This window comes from Euprymna scolopes, chromosome 13, assembly GCF_053919585.1.
Source record: "Euprymna scolopes isolate OS-2025 chromosome 13, ASM5391958v1, whole genome shotgun sequence".
NCBI classification, from domain to species: Eukaryota; Metazoa; Mollusca; class Cephalopoda; order Sepiida; family Sepiolidae; genus Euprymna; species Euprymna scolopes.
In genome coordinates this window covers 6582531-6603872 of record NC_136494.1, presented here as the reverse complement: position 1 = coordinate 6603872, position 21342 = coordinate 6582531, and the positions used below count along the sequence as shown (strand labels likewise).

At 33.8% G+C, this 21342-nt stretch overlaps 1 protein-coding gene across 50 annotated transcripts in view; it reads right to left on the bottom strand.

Moving 5' to 3' along the window:
- LOC145291925 (tensin-3-like) overlaps positions 1-21342 on the bottom strand; it is a 1436242-nt gene that overhangs the window by 54518 nt on the left and 1360382 nt on the right. For all 50 annotated transcript variants that reach the window (XM_080137783.1, XM_080137795.1, XM_080137791.1 and 47 more), the window contains one exon: positions 9731-9894. In XM_080137783.1, the coding sequence (XP_079993909.1) occupies positions 9731-9894 (164 nt within the window). The remainder of the gene's footprint in view (positions 1-9730; positions 9895-21342) is intronic.

Sequence of the window (21342 nt, the reverse complement as noted above, 5' to 3'; positions counted from 1 at the left end):
CATAGCGTAATAATGGATGAGGCTGGAGAGCTACGACTTTTATTATTATTATAAAACAGTACTGGACAGACCTGCAATAAATACAGCAGGACGAGTCCTTAGGATGTTGGATGGGTCACAAGAGCCAAAATTAACATGCTAATACCAATAATACAATTATAATCTGCAAAACATTTGCAACAAATAATTGTCTAGCTACAACCGCTGTCAATTTCCATTACTCTATCAGTGCCTAAAATTAAATGAAAATTCCATGAGCAGAGTTTCTTTTCTAGAACTGTCTTTTGTGGAATACAATACTGCAGGGCTGCTTCACAACTGACTATAGCATGGTTGTTTCCAAGTCTAATGTAAACAAATTTTAAAAAAATCATCTTTGTAAATAATCAATTTCTACCAAATTCCCACCATTACTGATCATCACGGTATTCAATCATTAACCCTTATTCTCGAATGGTTTCAGGGTCTTGATAAATGGTGACTCCCTTGTTAAAAAAAAGAAAGAAAAAAATTGATTTCCCAACATCTCGTGTAATCCAGACAAAATTATAAAAGAACTTGATAATCCTACTGCTGTCAAGCTAGTTAACTGAGTGCCAAACAGACTATAACATGGTCATTTTCAAGTCTAATGTAACTGCTGAACCGTCCTCTCATAATTAAACCCTACCAAAGTTCCGCCATTACTAATCATCACAATGTTGCCTCTCTGTCTACCCGACACTCATTAACCTTTATCTTAGAGTGGCCCTTGGGCCTTGATAAGCGATGATCCTCTATTATAAAAAAAAAAAAAAAAAAAAAAGTTACAGACTGCAAAATTATTGGTTATCCTAAACTAGTGGGGGAGGGGGCGTCTTTGCCCGGTCGTAAAATACGTTTGAATATATTTTAATTTGTTCAGATTTCGTATATATTATTATAGCGTTGTTATTTTAAAAGTAGAAAAAAAGTATTTGGTTGCCATCAGCTAGAATCAAAACCGAAACCAAAACTGTAGCATTCAAAGCTGGTGACGTTACCACTGTACCAACGTGACACTCATAAACCGATAAAAAATTAAAAATAAACTAAGATGGTTATACAAAATGTATAACGATTTTTTCAATTTTGACCCATTTTTGACCCCTTAAAAACTATTTTAATCGGCTAAAAACCCATAAAAGAACAGCCCAATCATTTGAGACCCCTAGCGCCACTCTGCGACTTTTAGTTTCGGGTGAGATAGAGTTTGAAAATATGGAGACAGACAGACAGACATATAGCCTTTTATATATTAGATTTCGCATGAAGAGCCTTTGAATATTGGATGCAATAAAATTAATATTATGATTTTAACTACCGTTGCTAGTTGTTTACATTGGTGATCTTTTAAGCTAACGCATTTCAGGTAAAAACATGTCATGGCGAAATTAATATATCCAATAGAAGAATAATTACAAGTAAAAACAGAACTAATTGGCTTATCAAGTTTATTCTGTTTCGATGTGGAAGAGTTGTGCGACTAATTCAGTACGATAAATAAGGGAAATAACTCTTGATTTGATTTGACAAAGCTTTCGTCACTTTTAAACAAAGTTTGTCAGGCCGTAATTGTGTATGATTGTTTTGAATTTATTTAAAATAAATTTAACATATCTTTAACTGGATCATTTTATGTAACTTTTGGAATTTATATTAATTTCGCCATGACATGCAAGTACACAATGATGTTTTCACCTGAAATGCGTTGGTTTTAAAGATCACTGACATAGACAAGCAGTCTGTCATCTGTAGGCGCTAGATTAAATTGATCGACTTTTCCGCTTGTAATAATCACAAAAACAACAAAAAATGCTGACTATCTTTTCTTAAAAAAAAAAAAAAAAAAAAAAAAATGGAGAAAAATTATAGTTACTTTGTGAGACGATTATATAGACGAAGTGGGTGAGGGGGGCTATGATGAAGCAAAAGCCTTTGACCTTTTAAGTGACATTTTGCCAAACACATGACATTTGCCCCTTGGTGAGAATATCAGGCTTTACTATTTTGCATAATGATAGTCGTATCATTCAAGGATTTCACGTTTTGCTAACCAACCAATCATATTTGAGGAAATCCTGTTCCTATTCACTTGCCTCCCCACGAGGGCAAAGTTAGACAAAAGGTTGGGTTTTAATGTGGAGAAAATCCAGCTCCCTAACACGGGCACTCTGGATTGAAACAGAAGTAAAAAATTGCCTAAAGGATTTTTTCTTCGCTGTTGATCTTATATGCCGGGCTCTTCTACTTGTGTGATGATAAAACTTTTCACAAATCCACTTGTGATGTTAGGCTGTATAAGAGAGTTAACTTTGATAAAAATCTGACTGTTTCGTTTTTAATCGGATTTTCCGATCATCGATATTCAATACATATCAGATGGATTCTGATACACAATTTATCTAAGAACACATCCAGACACAAAGTACATTTATATGAAACTAGCGGGGGGGGGGACACACCTGGCTTTGCCAGATCGTAAAATATGCTTAATACCATGCTCCTATTTACAATACCCCCCCCCGGGACAGAGTAAGACACCAGGGTCGTTTTTTAACGTGGAGAAAAGGAACAAAACTAAAAATTGTCTCAGTCGTGAAGGAGTTCTCCTCCACTGACAGAACAAGAAATTGAAGTGCAGCATCTGAAGACAAGATACTACACTTTGATCTTGTCCATAAGGCCAAGTTTACTTTGTTCAAATTTCGTATATATTATTATAGAGTCGTGATTTCAAAAGTAAACAAACAAGTATTTGAGTGCCATCAGCTAAAATCGAAACTGAAAGCAAAACTAGCGTTCAAAGCTGGTGACGTTACCACTGTACCAACGTGACTCGCATATGAACTGATTAAAAATAAACTAAGATGAATTTACAAAATGTATAACAGTTTTTTTCAATGTTGATCCATTTTGGACCGATTAAAAACTATTTTAACCGGCTACAGACCAATAAAAGAACGCCCCATAAAAAATCCAATCATTTGAGGCCCCTAGTGCCGCCTTTGCGACTTTTAGTTTCGGAAGAGATACAGTTTGAAAATATGGAAACAGAGAGACATATCGCCTTTTATATATTAGATTTAAAAAATAAGATATCGGCCGATCCGTTTCAGAGTTTATAGGGAACAAACACAGACAAAATGCCTTTTATATATTAATAGCTACTACATATATTACTGCCTGGGAGTGTGGTGTCATAACAGAACAGATACTACACTACTCTCCCCCTGAATTGAGCATTGAAAGATAATGATAGTTTCGGCTTCAGACAGACAGATACCAAATCTCCGTTCGTAATAGATGCAATAAAGCCATAAATAAAAAAAAATTAGACACACCCAAACAAATCTTCACTTCAATGTTTCTATTCAGCTTCAGAAGAAGTTGAATATTTATTCAAGAGTACTCTAAGACTACTGCTTCAAGACACGAGTGTATGTATGTGTGTATTGTGACAATATTTTTATGGCACACTTAAGATGTCTGCGAGACACATCAGTGCGCCCTGGAATGGCGTCTGTGAATCACTGCCTTAAATGAATCAAATAAATTTTATGTCCATTATATTAAGGACAGTTGCCTGTGTCAGTGTGAATCTGTGTGCCCAGCTATAAGTCAGAAACTACAAAAGACACTATGTATTTTTTTTTTTATTGGAATCAAGATGAGTAATTTGTATATTTATTTATTTGCAGACTGTTATCCTCATCTTCATTGTTGTTGTTTCACCACGCTTCAACCAACTCATCCTCTGGCCTTCTTCAGATGACTAACCGCAACGGAATAGGGATACTGAGTCTCGTAACTGTATCCTCAGTAATTACTGCCTTCCATAGTTGTTGTCGTCTCACCACGTTTTGACCAACCAATCCTCTGGCCTGCTTTGGGTAGGACTGAAACAGCTATCTTCAGACAACTCTCACGTGAAACGATAGATTGAACGCCTCTACCCACTGCGCCATGGGTCTCGAAGAAGGCCAGCGGAATAGTTGTCCGAAACATGGTAAAAACAACTGCAACAACTATGAAGATGAGAATAACAGTCCGCAAATAAAATAAATGAATAAATATACACAAGACACACCCACAAAGTTGATATATTCTTTCTTGGACAGGATATATGGACACACCCTTTTTTGATATTAAGGAACAAAATTAGTCTACGGATGGGGGGGGGGATGTGCATTGACATCTAGAGCATTTTTTTTTTTTTTCATCGACCTTTTGCATGAAATGGTACGTGTGGCAGAGGGAAAAGAGGAGGGAAAGAAAGAGAGAAGTTTTAAAAGCAAAGTGTTGTATACACATTTTTAATTCTTCCATCTTGTCTAGATTAATGAAACTATATATTTAAATAATATTATTTTCATACCTACAGACACTAGTGGTTCATGCTTACGCAATCATCAGTGTTAGAACTGATAATTACTCCTGTTCGGCAAATTAAAAACCAGTCACAAAGTCGCTCTCGACATCGCAGGCTAGCATCTGTGCTATGGTCATAATAAATTGTTTGGTATTATTCATTTCTAATTTTATCATCCTATTTTTTCCATAATGATGCAATACTTTTGTCGATATTAACAGAAATTAATTGAAATGATTATATATAAATAAAAAGAAGAAAAAAAAATCAAGGATAACTATTTAACCCATTCTTAAAATATTTGCCGACTAATTTTGGGGAAAATAATTTAATTTAAACTAAAAAAAAAAAAAAAAAAAAAAAAAAAAAAAAAAAGCATAATATAAAACATAAGTTTAAAAAGAGAAGGTGACTTTGCTTCATCATTTCCCATTTTCACAGAGAAACGAGAAATGGTGACTTACTGCTCCCTCCTGTAAGCAATCTACAACACATTTTCTCGTTTTTATTGAATTTAAAAACAAGTCGAGCATGCGGGGTTCACCCTCCACAAGTGAAAAATTTACTTTCACCATGACTGACGTTTGTGTAAAATTTCAAAAAAAGTCAAGGAGTGGTTATTGAAGGATTTTGAAGCAATTTTACCCCTATAATGCCCCCTGGGGGACAACCAGTTATCCCGGAAATTCCGTTCTGGCAAAAATTTACTTTCACCATGACTAATGTTTGTGCAAAATTTCAGAAAAATCCAAGGCGTGATATTGAGAAAAGTGCAAATGAATGAACAGGAGTGAATTACTAGGCCCAATCCCTCCTTGGTCAGAGGACAAACAAATTTTAATTTAAAAAAAAAGAAAAAAAAAAAAAAGCACAAACAATTGCTCAGACGAATTGATTTCCTCCTTTTCATTTTCTGATCACATCTTATTAAAATATAAAGACATGTGTATAAAAATCACCAAAATGTTAACATTTCTCAATATACAGGAATAAATGTTTATGCTTATTTATATAAAAAGATCTTTGCCACATCTTGGAAAAAATGTTTTATCATGTTAATTTGAAAATATAAGAAAACCAAAAATAAAATTTTATTAAAATCATTTTTTTTTTCTTTATACTTTTGCTACAAGACATCTTTTCAAAGATAACTCTATCAAATCATCTAAGCTTCAGCCTCTGTCCCACCGACGAAATGTTGCATCCTTCTGCCTGTTCTACAAGTATTTTAATGGTGAATGCTCTGACGAACTGCAAGCACTTGTGCCCCCACGACGTAAATACCCTCGACAAACCCGACAAGCAGCTAAATCCCACCCCTACACAATGTAGATCCCTAGATGTAAGAGAGATTTCTACTCCAGTAGTTTCTTCCACAGAATCGCTAGACTTTGGAATTCCATTCCGACTCCCTGCTTCCTCAACTGTACTGACATGCAGAAGTTCAAGTGTAACGTGAACCGACATCTTACTGCCCAACTCCCTACATAGTACCCCAATAGCTTAGGTCCCTGATCGTAGCCCCCTACACCAAAGTGGCAATGTGCCTTGTTTGGGGTGAAAATGTAATAAAAAAAAAAATAATAAAATAATAACTTGTTGTTTTTTTTATATTTCTTTCTTCATTTTCCTGGTAGTATAAAAATAAAAAAGAGAAAAGGAAACGTCCGGTGTTATTGGCAGTTGTAGCAAGTCGGAAGTCGATGTATATGTGCGTGGTTGGTGCAAATTTTAAATATGAGTTTGGTTCCCTTTTTGAAAACATCCTTTTGTAATGTTAATTTGTAGGATTTTTAGCTAGATTTTGTGAAGTAAAAATACAGAATTTTTGGATTTGTATTACTGTACACACAGATTCGAAAAAGTTGTCAAAAACAAATATATAACAAATAAATGTTATCAAAGGCAAGATAAGTTACTTTTTTACCTAACTGGATATGTTTTTAGTGTTTTTATTTAATGTAATATGTTTATTCAGCTCGAAAAACATAGTTTTTACCGATGTATTGGAAAGTTAAAAATTGGGCCCGACTCTCTCTTTGACACGGTAAGTTTGGGAAAAGGAGTTAAAAATAAAAACTAGACAAAATACTGTTAAAAACCTACCGAACATATGTCAGTCTATGTCAAGGTAACATATATTGAGCGAGTTTCTAATAGTATTTTGTCTAGTTTTTTATTTTTAACTCCTTTTTCCAAACTTACGGTCTCAAAGAGAGAGAGTCGGGCGCCATTTTTAATTTTCCAATACATCGGTAAACACTGTTTTTCGAGCTGAATAAATGTTACATGAAATAAAAACACATCCAGTTAGGTAGAAAAGTAACTTATCTTGCCTTTGATAACATTTATTTGTTATATATTTGTTCTTTGACAACTTTTTCGAACCTATGTGTACAGTAATACAAAACCGAATTTTTAGACAAAACATTTATTGTTTGAAACAAGGAATACAAGAAATTGTGTGGGAGTATGAGTGTATGTTTATGTGTAAGCGTGTATATCACTGTGTGTATATGTGTGTGAGTGAGTTCGTTCTCTATAGACTCCAAAACGGCTGGGTCGATTTTTATGAAATTTCACACAAACAAACTTTATGTATCTGGCAGTATTTTTGCATTGTAATGGCTTCGATAAGTATCGATAATCAATAAAATCAAACAAAAGACGGAACAGGCAATTTTGATCAAAATTAACACTTTCACAGCCTAACATACAGAAGTGCATTTGAGAAGTTTTATTACCACACAAGCAGAAAGGCTCGGCATATAAAATCAACAGTAGGCTCTTTCATATGACAGGAGCACGTTTAAAGTAAATGTTTCTGTTTAGAGCACAACTGAACCATGATACTTGACTTTTTCATTTTTAAATTCAAACCGATATATATAAAAATAATTTTATAAAAATCAACAAATGTAGACTACAATGCATTGTAGACCAAATCAGTGTGAGGAGGCATGTGAAGCTTCCTTTCTGGTGCACTGCGATGGGTCCCTAACCAGAGCAGGCAGTTAATTTGGTTGAAAAAAAGGGTGATTTCACGAATTTCGATGACAATAAAAATATGGGAAGGTGAAATATTCGTTTATCATCCTTCAATCCTGGGTAATGTCGGGTCCCCCTGCTAGAATTTTGTCTCATGCTTACAGCCAACTTATGAAAGAAAATGTTTATTAGTTAACATTTTCGTTGCACGTATTTCAAGAAGCGAACTAAACGAAAACAACTAGTATGAATATATAAAAAAAAGAAAAAAACGGAATGAAATATATATATATATATATATATATATATATATATATATTATATTAGCGATCATGCTGCCACCTGGTGAACTCAGCAGAACATAAGACTTTTGCAATGCCGAAGAATTTTAATGAAAGGATGGAATCAGATCGGCAGAGAGTACTTAATTGTGTTTCAAAGAGTGTTTGACCTTTGCAAAGAAATCTGTGAAACAGTGCAGAAGAAACCGAATTAATGTTACGAGCACATGAATCTTATCTTTGCCAGATTATGATGAAGGAAAAACAGATTTATCGCAGAAAAAAAAGGAGAATAAATAAGATTGCAAAAATGGTGCTTCCTGGCCTGGATAATCTTGTCTACAACGTTTTTGCTTTGAAGATCAGCCCCACCCCCTCCAACTAAGAAAAATAATCTATGTCTCACAAATGCATATATATTTCTCTTCATTTCTCTGATCTACCTTTTCTCAGAAACTAATGGGCCGATCTGGCTGAAATTTTGTATGAACCCTTGTTATTACAAGGTGTAGTGATTATGGCATTTGATTGATGCACACTTAGGGATTAATGATATTCAATCGTCAATTTCGCATAATACTCATTTTAAGTCGACGGAAAATAACTTTTTCCCATTTTTAACGGTCTAAAAGTCATATATATATATATATATATATATATATATATATGACGACATTTAAAAATAAATGTTCAAATTTTAACGATATTTCTCGCAGTTGAGGTTGGCCGTGAGGGCTGTTCCTTGCTAATGCAGTCAAAGATGACTTCGAGGCCAGGTTCGTTTATGACATCGGAAAATAGGCACAGATTTTTTTCCGATTCCTATACCCTCATAACTTCCGATTTTTCTGATTAATCGTCCATATATATATATATATATATATATATATATTACACACACATACACACACACACAGGGAGTATCCTTTGTCTTTAGATACTGAACGAAAGCATCGAAATCTCATTAAAATCAGTTTTTAAAAAATCCAGTTGAAATAATTGAATTAAAAATAAAGAAACATATACTGAAGTTCATGTAATTAAAAAAAAAAAAATCTCCAACTGTTAAAGCAACGCATTTGAATTGACTCAGACTCCCGGTTCTTGTCACCATTTGATCGTTTGAAAAACGTTATTGATTCAAGTGAATCACATTTGTATTGTTTGTTATTTTTAATTTTTACAGTTATTTTTGGTGGGTGGGATGAAAGTGATGTTTCAGGTGTAACAAGTTAAATGTAATTTTTGATGTGGATGGAGAGAGAAAGAAATAGAAAAGGAGGAAGGGCGGGAGGGGAGGAGAAAGAAAAAATTTCCACTACTAATGATTACTACCGCATTTTTCTGTTGACTATCGTACACTCATTAATCCTTATCCTCGAGTGGCCTCCTGGCCTTGATAAGTGATGACGTCTTTGAAGACGAGAAAGAGAAAAACAGAGAGGGAGAGAGAGAGAAAGAGAGAGGGAGAGAGAGAGAAAGAGAGAGGGTGAGGGAGAGAGAAAGAGAGAGGGTGAGGGAGAGAGAAAGAGACAGGGTGAGGGAGAGAGAAAGAGAGAGGGTGAGGGAGAGAGAAAGAGAGAGGGTGAGGGAGAGAGAAAGAGAAAGGGTGAGGGAGAGAGAAAGAGAAAGGGTGAGGGAGAGAGAAAGAGAAAGGGTGAGGGAGAGAGAAAGAGAAAGGGTGAGGGAGAGAGAAAGAGAAAGGGTGAGGGAGAGAGAAAGAGAAAGGGTGAGGGAGAGAGAAAGAGAGAGGGTGAGGGAGAGAGAAAGAGAGGGTGAGGGAGAGAGAAAGAGAGAGGGGAGGGAGAAAGAAAGAAAGAGGGTGAGGGAGAGAGAAAGAAAGAAAAGAAAACGGCGGGAGATAAAGAGTCATTAATACACAAAGTATACAGAAGAAACAGAATCGACATTGGATGTTGAATTTCCTCCTGGACCTTTAACCGCAAAGACTAACACACACACACACACACACACACACACACACACACACACACACACACACACACACAATTTTCAAAATTTTAATTCATAAAAACAAAAAAAGTCATGCATAAAAATAACTTCTACTCACCGGCGAGTGAAGACAAACTCCCTCTACGAGAAAGACCGAAGTAGACACTCGGGGAGCTTTGACCTCCCATAGAGTGTGGGCCAGCATTGACGGTACTGCTACCCATGTGCTGGGCAACGGTCAATTGCTGCCGGAGCATGTTCAGGCTACCTGGTGAAGGGGGGCTGAAAAAAAGAGAAAGAAAAATATATTTATATAAATTACATATATAGAAATGTACGTCGATCGGTTCTCAATATACGGCACCAGACACGACTAGCTCTCAATACACGGCACCGGGCCCTACTTTTGTATAAGTAATATCGCCTGAAGAGGTCTCTTACTTGTAACTAGCTGATCAAAACATGCTCATGAATGTGTAGCGACATATATATGATTATAATATATTAATATATTATAGAAAAGTATAAGAAAGTGTTTGTGAAAATAAAAACAAAATTTATTTTAGTCGGAGCTTTCGGGATTAAAATTTCCTTGCCAAAGTAAAATATTTTTTTCTTTTTAATTATCGATATTTCAAGTGAATTTCTTGTTGCTATATATATATATATATATATATATATATATATATATATATATTTATTTCTGTAGAAATATATTTTCTTATAATATACATATATCAATCCTTATTCAAGAAGCTCAATGTGCATACAGAGCAATATAGAGAATAAATGACAAAAAGTTATATTCCAAAATTTATGATGTTGACTATCTTATAATTTATTCCTTTAATTCAGTTGACTTGTACAATTCTTGACAGTATCTGTTTCGTAGCGCAAAATCAATCAATTATTATATCAATCAGTGAATCTATTATGTCCTTAACTCATCAGAAGAAACAGATACTGTCAAGAATTGTATAAGTCAAGTGAATTAAAGGAATAAATTATAACATGGTCAACATCACGAATTTTGGAATATAACCTTTTGTCATTTACTATCTCTCTCTCTCTCTCTTATATATATATATATATATATAAAAAAAATAAAAATTACAATTAAATTTACCAAAATGATCCAAGATGGTAAAATTAAAGTATATTATAAATATTAAAGAATTAATATTTATAAAATTATCTCAGCCAGATGTAAAAGCTCGATAAAACCAAATAGGAAATAGAGCTTATAATGTGAGCAAATAGTTAATAAAATATGTTAAAAAAACACTTTGAAATGAGTTAAAAACATATTTAATCTGAAAAGGAAACACTAGATAAATCGATAGTCCTTAATCCACGGATTAAGTACTATCCATTTATCTAGTGTTTCCTTTTCAGATTAAATATGTTTTTAACTCATTTCAAAGTGTTTTTTTAACATATTTTATTAACTATTTGCTCATATATATATATATATATATATATATATATATATATATATATATATATACTAATTCGCGTTATGCTTTGACTATGCAAGTTAGCATCAGTAGAAAGCATAGACATTTTTTTAAAACCTCCTGCATAGATTTGTGATCTAATAAAGTTGGAATTCATTTATAATTCCATGGAATTCAATTGACAGTTAATACAGATTATTTCAAGTGTAGCACTTTAGAATATATTAATATAACATATGATAGTCTCCACTCAAATAATAAAGAAAAGGAAAAAAGTTTATGAAAAAAAAAAGCTCATGGGGGAAAAAAAGCTCACGGAAAAAAAGCCCATGGAAAAAAATAATGTTTATGGAAAAAATAATGTTTATGGAAAAAATAATGTTTATGGAAAAAATAATGTTTATGGAAAAAATAATGTTTATGGAAAAAAAAATGTTTATGGAAAAAAATGTTTATGGAAAAAAGTTCATGGAAAAAAAATATTTATGGAAAAAAAAATATTTATGGAAAAAAAAATATTTATGGAAAAAAAAATATTTATGGAAAAAAATATTTATGGAAAAAATTCATGGAAAAAAATATTTATGGAAAAAAGTTCATGGAAAAAAAAAGTTTATGGAAAAATAAAAATAAAAAAGTTTATGAAAAAAATAAATTTATTTGTCTTAGTTACTAAAATAGTATAGACCATTTCATGCTAAATTAATATTTATTTGAAAGCTTATGAATGAGTGCTTTACACTCATTTAACACATGACGTGATTTGTCGTCGACATGTGACGTCATAGGGCCAGGTGCGTTGTTGACGAGAGTTTGTGAAGCGATCATTTTTTTTTTTTTTGTTTCAGCCAAGATTGAAAGGAGAGCTTTAGTACAGTTTTGTTCTTGGAGAACCGACGAGAACACATGACAGTTTGTTCTTGGATGCAGGAGAGCATACACGTGGTTTAAGATGTAGCAGTGGATGTAAGATCTTCCCCCCACCCAGAGACGAAGAGCTAGCGTGCAATTTGGCGATGTGTCTCCAGACTGGTCTATGGAGATTAAATAAACTAGACTATATAAAATAAAAAAAAACAAAAAAAAAAAAAACACAAAGCATCCACTATTACGGTGTTATGTAAAGTTTCCAGTTAGAGTGAAGAACAATGTTCGAATCGCAAGTCAACATGAGGAATACATGACCGCAGAAGAAACAGCAAAAAGGAATGTCGCACATGCACATATTTTGTAGCTGCTCGAACAAATAGATAACATGGGTTCAAAAAAGTGTAGAATGCCAACTTATTTAAAAACGTTTGTTGTAAAACCCAAGACGGTTGATGTGTCGTAACGTCAACTGAAACAAAACAACTAGTTTTAACGACTTATAAACATCTAGGTTACGCGTACATTTGAATTTTTGAAGTCACATCATTGAATCAATGCATATCTCTATATCTACTATTATGTAAAAGGAACTTTGTGCGTCTGTGAGTTCGTGCCTTATGGATTCCAAAACGGCTGGGCCGATTTTTTATGAAATTTCACATAAAGGAACTTCATGTGCCTGGCAGTGTTCTTAGATAGGTCTTGTATCGGAATATCTTCAATAAGTATCTATAATTGAAATAATCCGATGAAAGAAGGAACAGGCGATTTGGACCAAAGTTAACACCTTACACAGCCTAACATCATGTGCATTTGAGAAGTTTTATTATCACACAAGCCAAAAGGCTTGACATAAAATCAACAGTAGGTCCTTTGATATGACAGGAGCACACTTGAAATGAATGTTTCTGGTTAGAGCACAATTGGAGTATGATACTTTACTTTTGCATTTTAAACTTTGATTCAAACCATGATATATAAAAAATAAATTTATAAAACCAAAAGTAGGTTCTCTACAGTGCAATGTAGACTACAATGTATTGTGGACTAAGTCACTGCAGGAGACATGTAAAATAAGTTATAGCGAGAGGTATCTGAGCTTCCTCCCCAGTGCACCGCGATGAATCCCCAACTAGAGCAGGCAATCAATCGATTTGATTGAAAAATGTGCGATATCGACGAGTTCAGTGACAATAAAAATATGGAAGTGTGAAACATTCGTTGATCATTCAATCCTGGGCAACGTCGAGTCACCCTGCTAATATATACGTAAGAGGATCGCTCCACTGTCATCAGGAGAAGATGGCTGCCTAAGATCAAGATGGTTGCCTCGATGGCCAATACGTTTAAAAACACGAGTGATCTCAGCAATAAAAACAAGTTCAGATTCTGCCGCACAAAAGCAGAATGTGTGACCAACCTGACATCCAGTTGTAAGTTTCTATTTGTATTGGGGGGGGGGGCTACCGTACAATGCAACACAATGGAGTTTTCAATATCTCCACTGGACCATCTTTAAAAAAAACTGAATATCCAGTATAACAGTTAGTCCTTGGGAACATATACCAGAGAGAACATTTGGAAGTAAGTCATACAGCATCCACTATAACTACGTAATCCCTACAGCTACGTACTCAGAAAACGGAGCTAAGAAACCCGAGATAGTGAGGAAGTCTTTTAAATGAATATGAAACGTTGATGAACTCACAAATGACTTAAGTTTTCATTTTTATTTCCATATGCAATTCTTACAAGTAAGTACCTTGGAAACAGAACTATTAAACCTGACATGGTCATGTGAGACAAGAAGGAGAAAGAAGCAACCTTAGTCGAAGTCAAAGTCCCTAATGATGCTGGGTTAAATAGAGATGAGAGGAGAAAAGATAACGAAATATCAAGGACTTATGTATGACATGAAAAGAAATTGGAATCTTAGGAAGATCTCCATCATTTCAGTTATTATAGGAGCAACTGGACTCATGAAAAAGAATTCCGAACACTACCTGATAAATATACCTGGTGAACCAAGTGCAAGAGAGATTCAAACAATTGTACTTAAAGAGACAGTTAGAATATTAAAAGATATCTTGGTTGGAATATATGAGATAGCGGGTGAATATCTCGCATCTAGTGGGAGGCCCTATCCCCATCCAGAAGTAAAAAAATGTGGATATTTATGAAAGATGATAGCAATGCAGAAAAACCAGAATGATTAAAGCAAGTATGAAATCAAACAACCACAAATAATATTTACGATAGAAATCTTCATGATTATGCACTTATTGCTGCAGAGAAGGTGGGCTCCCTCTACTGTGCTAGAAAACTACTTACGCCTGAAAGTACCCTTTACCTCTATAAGGCCACAAATTGACCATGTATGGAGTATTGTTGTCACATTTGGGCTGGCGCATCTGCTATTAGTCTCTCACTCTTGAACAGGGTTCAAAAAAGAGTCGCCAACCTAACTCCCGAACTGTCAGCTAGGCTTCAACCTCTGTCCCATTGATGAAAGGTTTTATCCCTCTGCCTGTTTTACAAGTATTTTCATGGTAGATGCTCTGATGAACTACAAGTCCTGGTACCCCCCTCAACCTACATACCCCTGGCAAACTCGACAAGCAGCAAAATCCCACCCCTACACAATAGACCCCCATATGCCAGAAAACCCACTAATAGTTTCTTCCCCAGAACTGCAAGACTTTGGAATTCCCTTCCGGGTTCCTGTTTCCTCGACTGTCCTGACATGCAAAAGTTCAAGTGTAATGTAAACAGACATCTTGCTGGTTAACTTCGTACATAGTATGCCTGCAATTGTGCCCCTAATAGTAGCCCCTACATCAAAGTGGCACTGTACCTTGTTTGGGGCGAAAATGCAAAAAAAGAAAAAAAACAAAAAAAACTCTAGTAAATTAAAAAAAAAAAAACTTTCTGTTAACATAAATATAAACTGGCAGAAATAAATTTTCTTCATTACTGAAAAACCATCAAATAATTCGAATATAAAAAATTTGCAGGATATGTGAAAATTCCATGGCTTCAGAAATATATTGAATCAACAAACGTTTTCATAAAGCTGATATTTTCAGGATAGCTCGAAAAATTAGTTTCTAGGACAGAAAAACCAATAACACGCAGCAAATATAAATTTATCATTATTACTATGGAAATAGTGTCCATTGTATTTTAAATATAGAATTGACCCAAATGAGATAAATTCCTAAGTATTAATAAATACTCAGAAAGTAATATTGTACTACATAGTTCAATACAAATAAAATCACATTGTAAGAGACTAGCTTTAATTTACTCCTTCAGTCCAGCACCTCTTGGCAGACAATGTTTTTTTTTGCCCTGTTTCTTTCGAATGTTCCCCCCCCTTTTTTTTTTTTTACATAAGGTTTCACGGGCTTCTTTCTTCAATGAACTGCTGCATGTCAAAATTATGAGTTCTTTTCTCACACCATTACAGCAAATTGAGCCATTTTTTAAAAGCAGTTTGGCCTTCAAAAATTATATTTGTTTTTTTTAAAAACTTAAGGAAGAAAGGAAGAAACTGAATATTATGCAGATAAAATCCGGGATAGTAGAAAATCTTTAGATAATTTCAGAAGAAATCTCCTCCTCAAAAAAGAGTACAAATATATAAACGTCTAATGGAACGAAACATCCAAGATGGCAGCAACTCAGAAAAGAGGACTGCAGACGGACAAGAGTACCGTACTCTGGAACACTTCAATATTATTAGTAGTACTATTTTTTTAAAACAATGTTTATGCCATTTAAGGCAATCTAATGTACCTACTTACAATGCCTCCCCACGGGACAGAGTTAGACACCAGGGTCGTTTTTTAAAAAGAAAAGGTACAAAAATAAATAAAAATTGTCTCAGTCGTGAAGGATTTCTCCTCCACTGAAAGAGAACTAGAAATGGAAGTGCCGTATCTGAAGAACAGATACTACACTTTGATGTATTTATTTGCTTCCCCACCAAAGCAAATTAGGCACAAGGCCGTTTTTAATGTGGGCTAAAAACCAGCTCCCCTAAAAGTAGGCAAAAAGGGGGCACTCTGGTTACCAAAAATAATAATTGTCCCAGTATAGAGAGGTTCCCCTCCATTGACTGGTACAAATTATCTTAAGTGCAGCATCTGCAGAACAGATACTACACTTTGATCTTGGCCAAAAGGCAATCTAATGTATACTGTTTACGTTAAATAGGTATTTAAAACATTTTTTACACGGCTCTACGGACAAATTTATCTTTAGTTGACCTCTGACAACTAAATATTTTCGTTTACTAGCCAAATAGAAAAGTTACTAGCTAAACCCATATGATTTTTAGAATATGACATCTTCGTTCTGTGAGGAGTATGTACATAATAAAGATTTTTCTGTATTTTTTTTTAATAAGTGTAATTCTAAATATACAACAAATTTTATGTTGAAACTTGAAAGTATAAACATTCTAATTTCTTCAGATGTTTTTTTTTTAACAACCTTCGATAAAAAAAATAGTATATTGTTCTAATAAACTTATTTTTACATGGAGTTCTCCACTTATCAAGGCCCGGAGGTCACTCAGGGATAAGGGTTATTGCCTGTACAGTAATCAATGAGACAATATCGTAGTAATCGTACGTAATGGAGATCTGATAAAGTGTTTTACTTAAGGGGGCGGTTTTTCAGGAACTTGTTTATGTTGGACTTGAAGACATCCAAAATTTAACTTTTTATTTTATTTTTTATAATAATAATAATAATAATAAATAAAATGAACTCATTTTTTCCCGCTGATTTTGACATTAATAGGATTAAAAATCAAGATATTTCATGCAAATATAATATGCACAAACGGCAGAACAATATCTGAGGTGTGTTATAGGCTTATTATTTCTCAAATTCCTCGATAATCTTAGATTTCTATACTTTTTCTGCTGAGAAGTCACGGCCAAAATCGGTTAAGATCAATGGAAGTGGTAAAATATTTTCTCTCTAATAAATTCCTCCTCCCCCTGCCACCACTTAACACCGTTTGGGGATCGTTCACAAGGAACAGTTGAGAAGAGAACACCGGTTTGGCTTCATAGTTCTTTCATGTGAAGTTATTTAAAATCACTAAACTAAGCTGCAGTGCTCTGTGGCGTAGTGGTTAGCATGCTGGACAATTCACATTATATTTTCACGTTCGCGCCGACCTACCGTAGTCGTTTTTTTTTTTTTTTTTTTTCCTAAACAACTGGAATGGACTTTTCTTGGTGGCCGAACTGTTAACGTTGCAGATGTTTTTTTTTTTTTTTTTTTTTTTTCTTCACACTTTATTTTCCTACTTTTACTCATGACTCCGGGTTTGATCCTTCCTACTTACCTACCATAACATTTTTTAAAACTCCCCCCCCCCCGTCCCGGAAAACACTCGGGCAACGCCGGGTACCCCCGCTAGTTTTTTTAATAAAGCGAACAAAATTGAAAAGATATTTTTCACTCAGTAGTGAGCTTTGAAAGATTGTCAGTGAAAGAAATGCAATCGCCAAAAGATGAGCAGTTCATTATTTCTAGTCGCCATTTTGAAAAATCACTCGCAATGTAGAGCCCTGTTTTATTCCTATATATTTTATGACTTTATTTGTTTTACTATTTTTTTTTATTTTTTAGATTCAAATAACTGGAATATATTCTATTTACTTAAAAATATATTATATATATTTGTCTTCCGTTTTCCTGCTTTCCAACTGACTACAGCATGGTTGTCTTCAAGTCTAATGTAAACAAGTTTTTGATGAGCCGTTCCATATAAGTTAACAAATTTACCGAATTCCCATTACTAACGATTACTATATTGTCCAATTTCTACTGTACACTCCCTAACCCTTATCCTCGAGTGGCCTCTTGGTCTTGATAAGTGGTGATGCCTATGTAAAAAAAAAAAAAAAAATGTATCTAATTTACTTTTTCAGAACTCAAGGGAGAGAACTCGGTATAATTGCACACAACTTTAATCTGTTTCAGCTGGAATAAGTAAAAAATAAAACAAATATATTAATGCCAATAACATAATAGCAGGGGAAAAAAACCCAGCAAAAACATCGGCTAATCTGAATCAAATATAGATATGTCAGATGAATTACTACTGAGGTTTGACTTTGAAAATCTGACAAAATAACTTTGTTAGACGTCTGTCTGGACATCTTTTATTTGAATCAATAATTTCATTTCACCTTTAAAAGAGATCTCACAGAATATATAAAATGAATATACAGATTAAGTTATATTTCTGCAAGGATCCATGGTTTAGTGCATAAAGTACTTGGTAAAATTCAGTTATAAGTTACATACTTCTGGAGGTTGAAAGTTCAATCCTCAGTGTGGACGAAATGAACATTTACGAATTACTTAGGACTTTTTACCCAGTCATAGCTGACGGAACAAGGACATGATATTCCTGTGGATTAAATAAAAGGTTCCATTTCAAATTCCATGCAGACTTCAGAGTTCAACAAAAAGATTCCGCAAGTTCAACAAGATACACCTGAAGAAGGTCTGAGGTTATATCGGCTGAAAAGTTGTGCAGATAACACTCAAGAATAAAGCATAATCCAAATAAAACAGTTTAAATTATTTTAGACTAGCCCGGTCGTAAAATATGCTTAAATATGATATTTTAATTTGTCCAGATTTCGTATATATTATTATAGTTGTGATTTCAAAAGTAAAAAAAAAAGTATTTGGATGCCATCAGCTAGAATCGAAACCGAAAGCAAAACTGTTGCATTCAAAGCTGGTGACGTCACCACTGTACCAACGTGACACGCATATGAACAAATTAAATATAAACTAAGATAAATGTGCAAAATATGTAACGATTTTTTCCATTTTTGACCCCTTAAAACCTATTTTAACCGGCTAAAGACCCATAAAAAAAATGGCCCGTAAAAAAAAATCCAATCATTTGAGGCCCCTAACACTGCTTTGCGACTTTTAGTTTCGGGAGAGATAGAGTTTGAAAATATGAAGACAAACAGACAGACAAACTGAGTTTTATAAATTAGATGTTTCACCAAATTGACCCCCAAGGACAACAAACTTATATAATAATAACTATTAAGGTATTTCTCTTCCACTGCAAGAACATTTCTTACAGTGAGAGAGAAACACGAGGGTCGGAAAGTGGGATTGAAAAGTCAGCGTCCTTAAGGGGGGATACTCTGACTTGCAAAAAGTGCCTGGACAGTTTTGTCAGCATTTCCTGGCGGGGGAGCCTCAGACGATTAGCAATAAATTAATCCTTTCTCAAAGGACCCAATCAACAAAGAACAGACCTTCACGGGAATGGTTTAATCTTTTGATTTTGGTGCCAAGGTAAAAATAAAAAAGTAGCATGGTTTATTAACCGGAAAATAAAAAAGAAAATGAAAATGGTCATTTTTTTCTCAAATGCCAAGTGCATTTTTATAATCTTAACAAATTTTAATCAAAGTATATATTTTAGTGAAAAATTGCCTCAATGTTTAATGTACCGGTAGATATAATATGGACCCCCGACCCCACCCTACGAACCTATCTTCATTCTTGTTAGGTTTCACCATTTTTGGGTTTCAGATGTCAGCCATTAATCTTCTGGAATTTTGAACAAAACCCTTTCATTTGATCCACTGGGATATCTCACAAGCTCGAATTAGACGAATCTAATATTTTTCCGGATGCCTATACAATTACCGATTCTGTACTAAATTCCCGATTCCGACTCTTTATAAATTTCCAAATATTTAACTATTTTCCCCATTATTGTAAAAACACATCTTAAATATGCATATATTTTCTCAAACGTAAAATCACCGAGGTTGGGGGGGATCTCTTGAGTTTAGTTTTCCTGGTAGTTTAAAATTAATAAATATTTATTGTTTTACTATTACTAACAGCAGTGGAAAATTTTACTTTAGACAAAAAAAGAAAAAGAAAAAAAAGAAAAAGAAAAAAAAAGAAAAAGAAAAAAAAAGAAAAAGAAAAAAAAAGAAAAAGAAAAAAAAAGAAAAAGAAAAAAAAGAAAAAGAAAAAAAAGAAAAAGAAAAAAATAAAAAAAATAAAAAAAAATAATGCAAAGGAATCGTTTTTGACATCGGAAAATAGGTACATTTTTTTTTTTTTCTGAATCTGAATCCGAGTTTGCAAAACGCGCGAGGCGGAGGCGCGAAGTGAAAATTTCAAGGTTTTCTTAAACTGCTTCCCTCTAGTTACTACAAGAGTTCTGGAGGGAGGGGTTCCTAATCAGCCATCGATTACCTATAACGGCTTAGGAATATAGACGGAAACTAGTTTTGCAAACTCTTATCACCCCAGGACTCTTCCATGAACATGCCTCGTCTCGTCGATAATTCGCTTGGAGCCAACTCAACCCACCCAATGTCGCCACAGACTCACAGACATCTTAATCAACGCCCGTCTTTTAGTTGGTTAAAATAACAGACTAAAAAGAAAAAAAGGAAAAATAATATTTAGTGCTTATTGAGATAATAATCGTCAGTAACTACAGTAAATAATATATGAATTTTATGTGGTGCAAACTTGTGTAAATATATTTGCACCCTGCACCCATTACTGACTGACTTACTCAAAACATAAGTGTCCTTCATATTTTTGTTCGGATTTTTATCAGCCAATTTGGAATTGGGAACTTTGAATGAAAATTGTTGTTCGAGGTCTTGACCAAAGAATAAATTCAATTATTTTATATAACAGTTTTTTCCATCTATTTTCCGTTGACGATCATTCAATTTTACCCCAATCATAAAAAAAGGCACAAAACTTCTATGAACTTACACCTTAGGTCTTAGGTCTAAAAGACAATATAGAAAAAATTATTAATTCCATTTTTTTTAATCTAAAAAAGTACATGCATAGTTTTTTTTGATTAATTAAAAAAATTTTTTTTTTTTTACAAGTTTTTTTTTAGAAGATTGCGAAGTAAAAAAAAAAAAAAAAGCTTAAATTAAATATATATTAAATAAATGTTACCATGAACTTTAAAACCTACCTGGCTTTTTTGTTGTTGTTGTTTTATAGTTTTAAATGCTGTTTTTGTTTTCATCTTAAATGTTTACTCTTTTTAAAGAGTCTCTTTACTTGTTAGCCAACAAAAATGGCCGTCGCATTCTTTGTTGGCTAACACGCCGTAAAAAGTAAATATTTGAGATAAAGAGAATTTAAAACTATTGTAAAAAAAAAAAAAAAAAAAAAAAGCCAGGTTACTATAAAAGTAATATTTATTGGCTAATATAACATTTATTGTATATTTAATTTTTTTTTTTTTTTTTTTTGGTTTCACTGCACAATCCCCAATTTTTAATATGGGGGGGGGAAACACTGGATAAGCGCTATTCTATCTAATAAGCTTGTAGTAGTACCTATT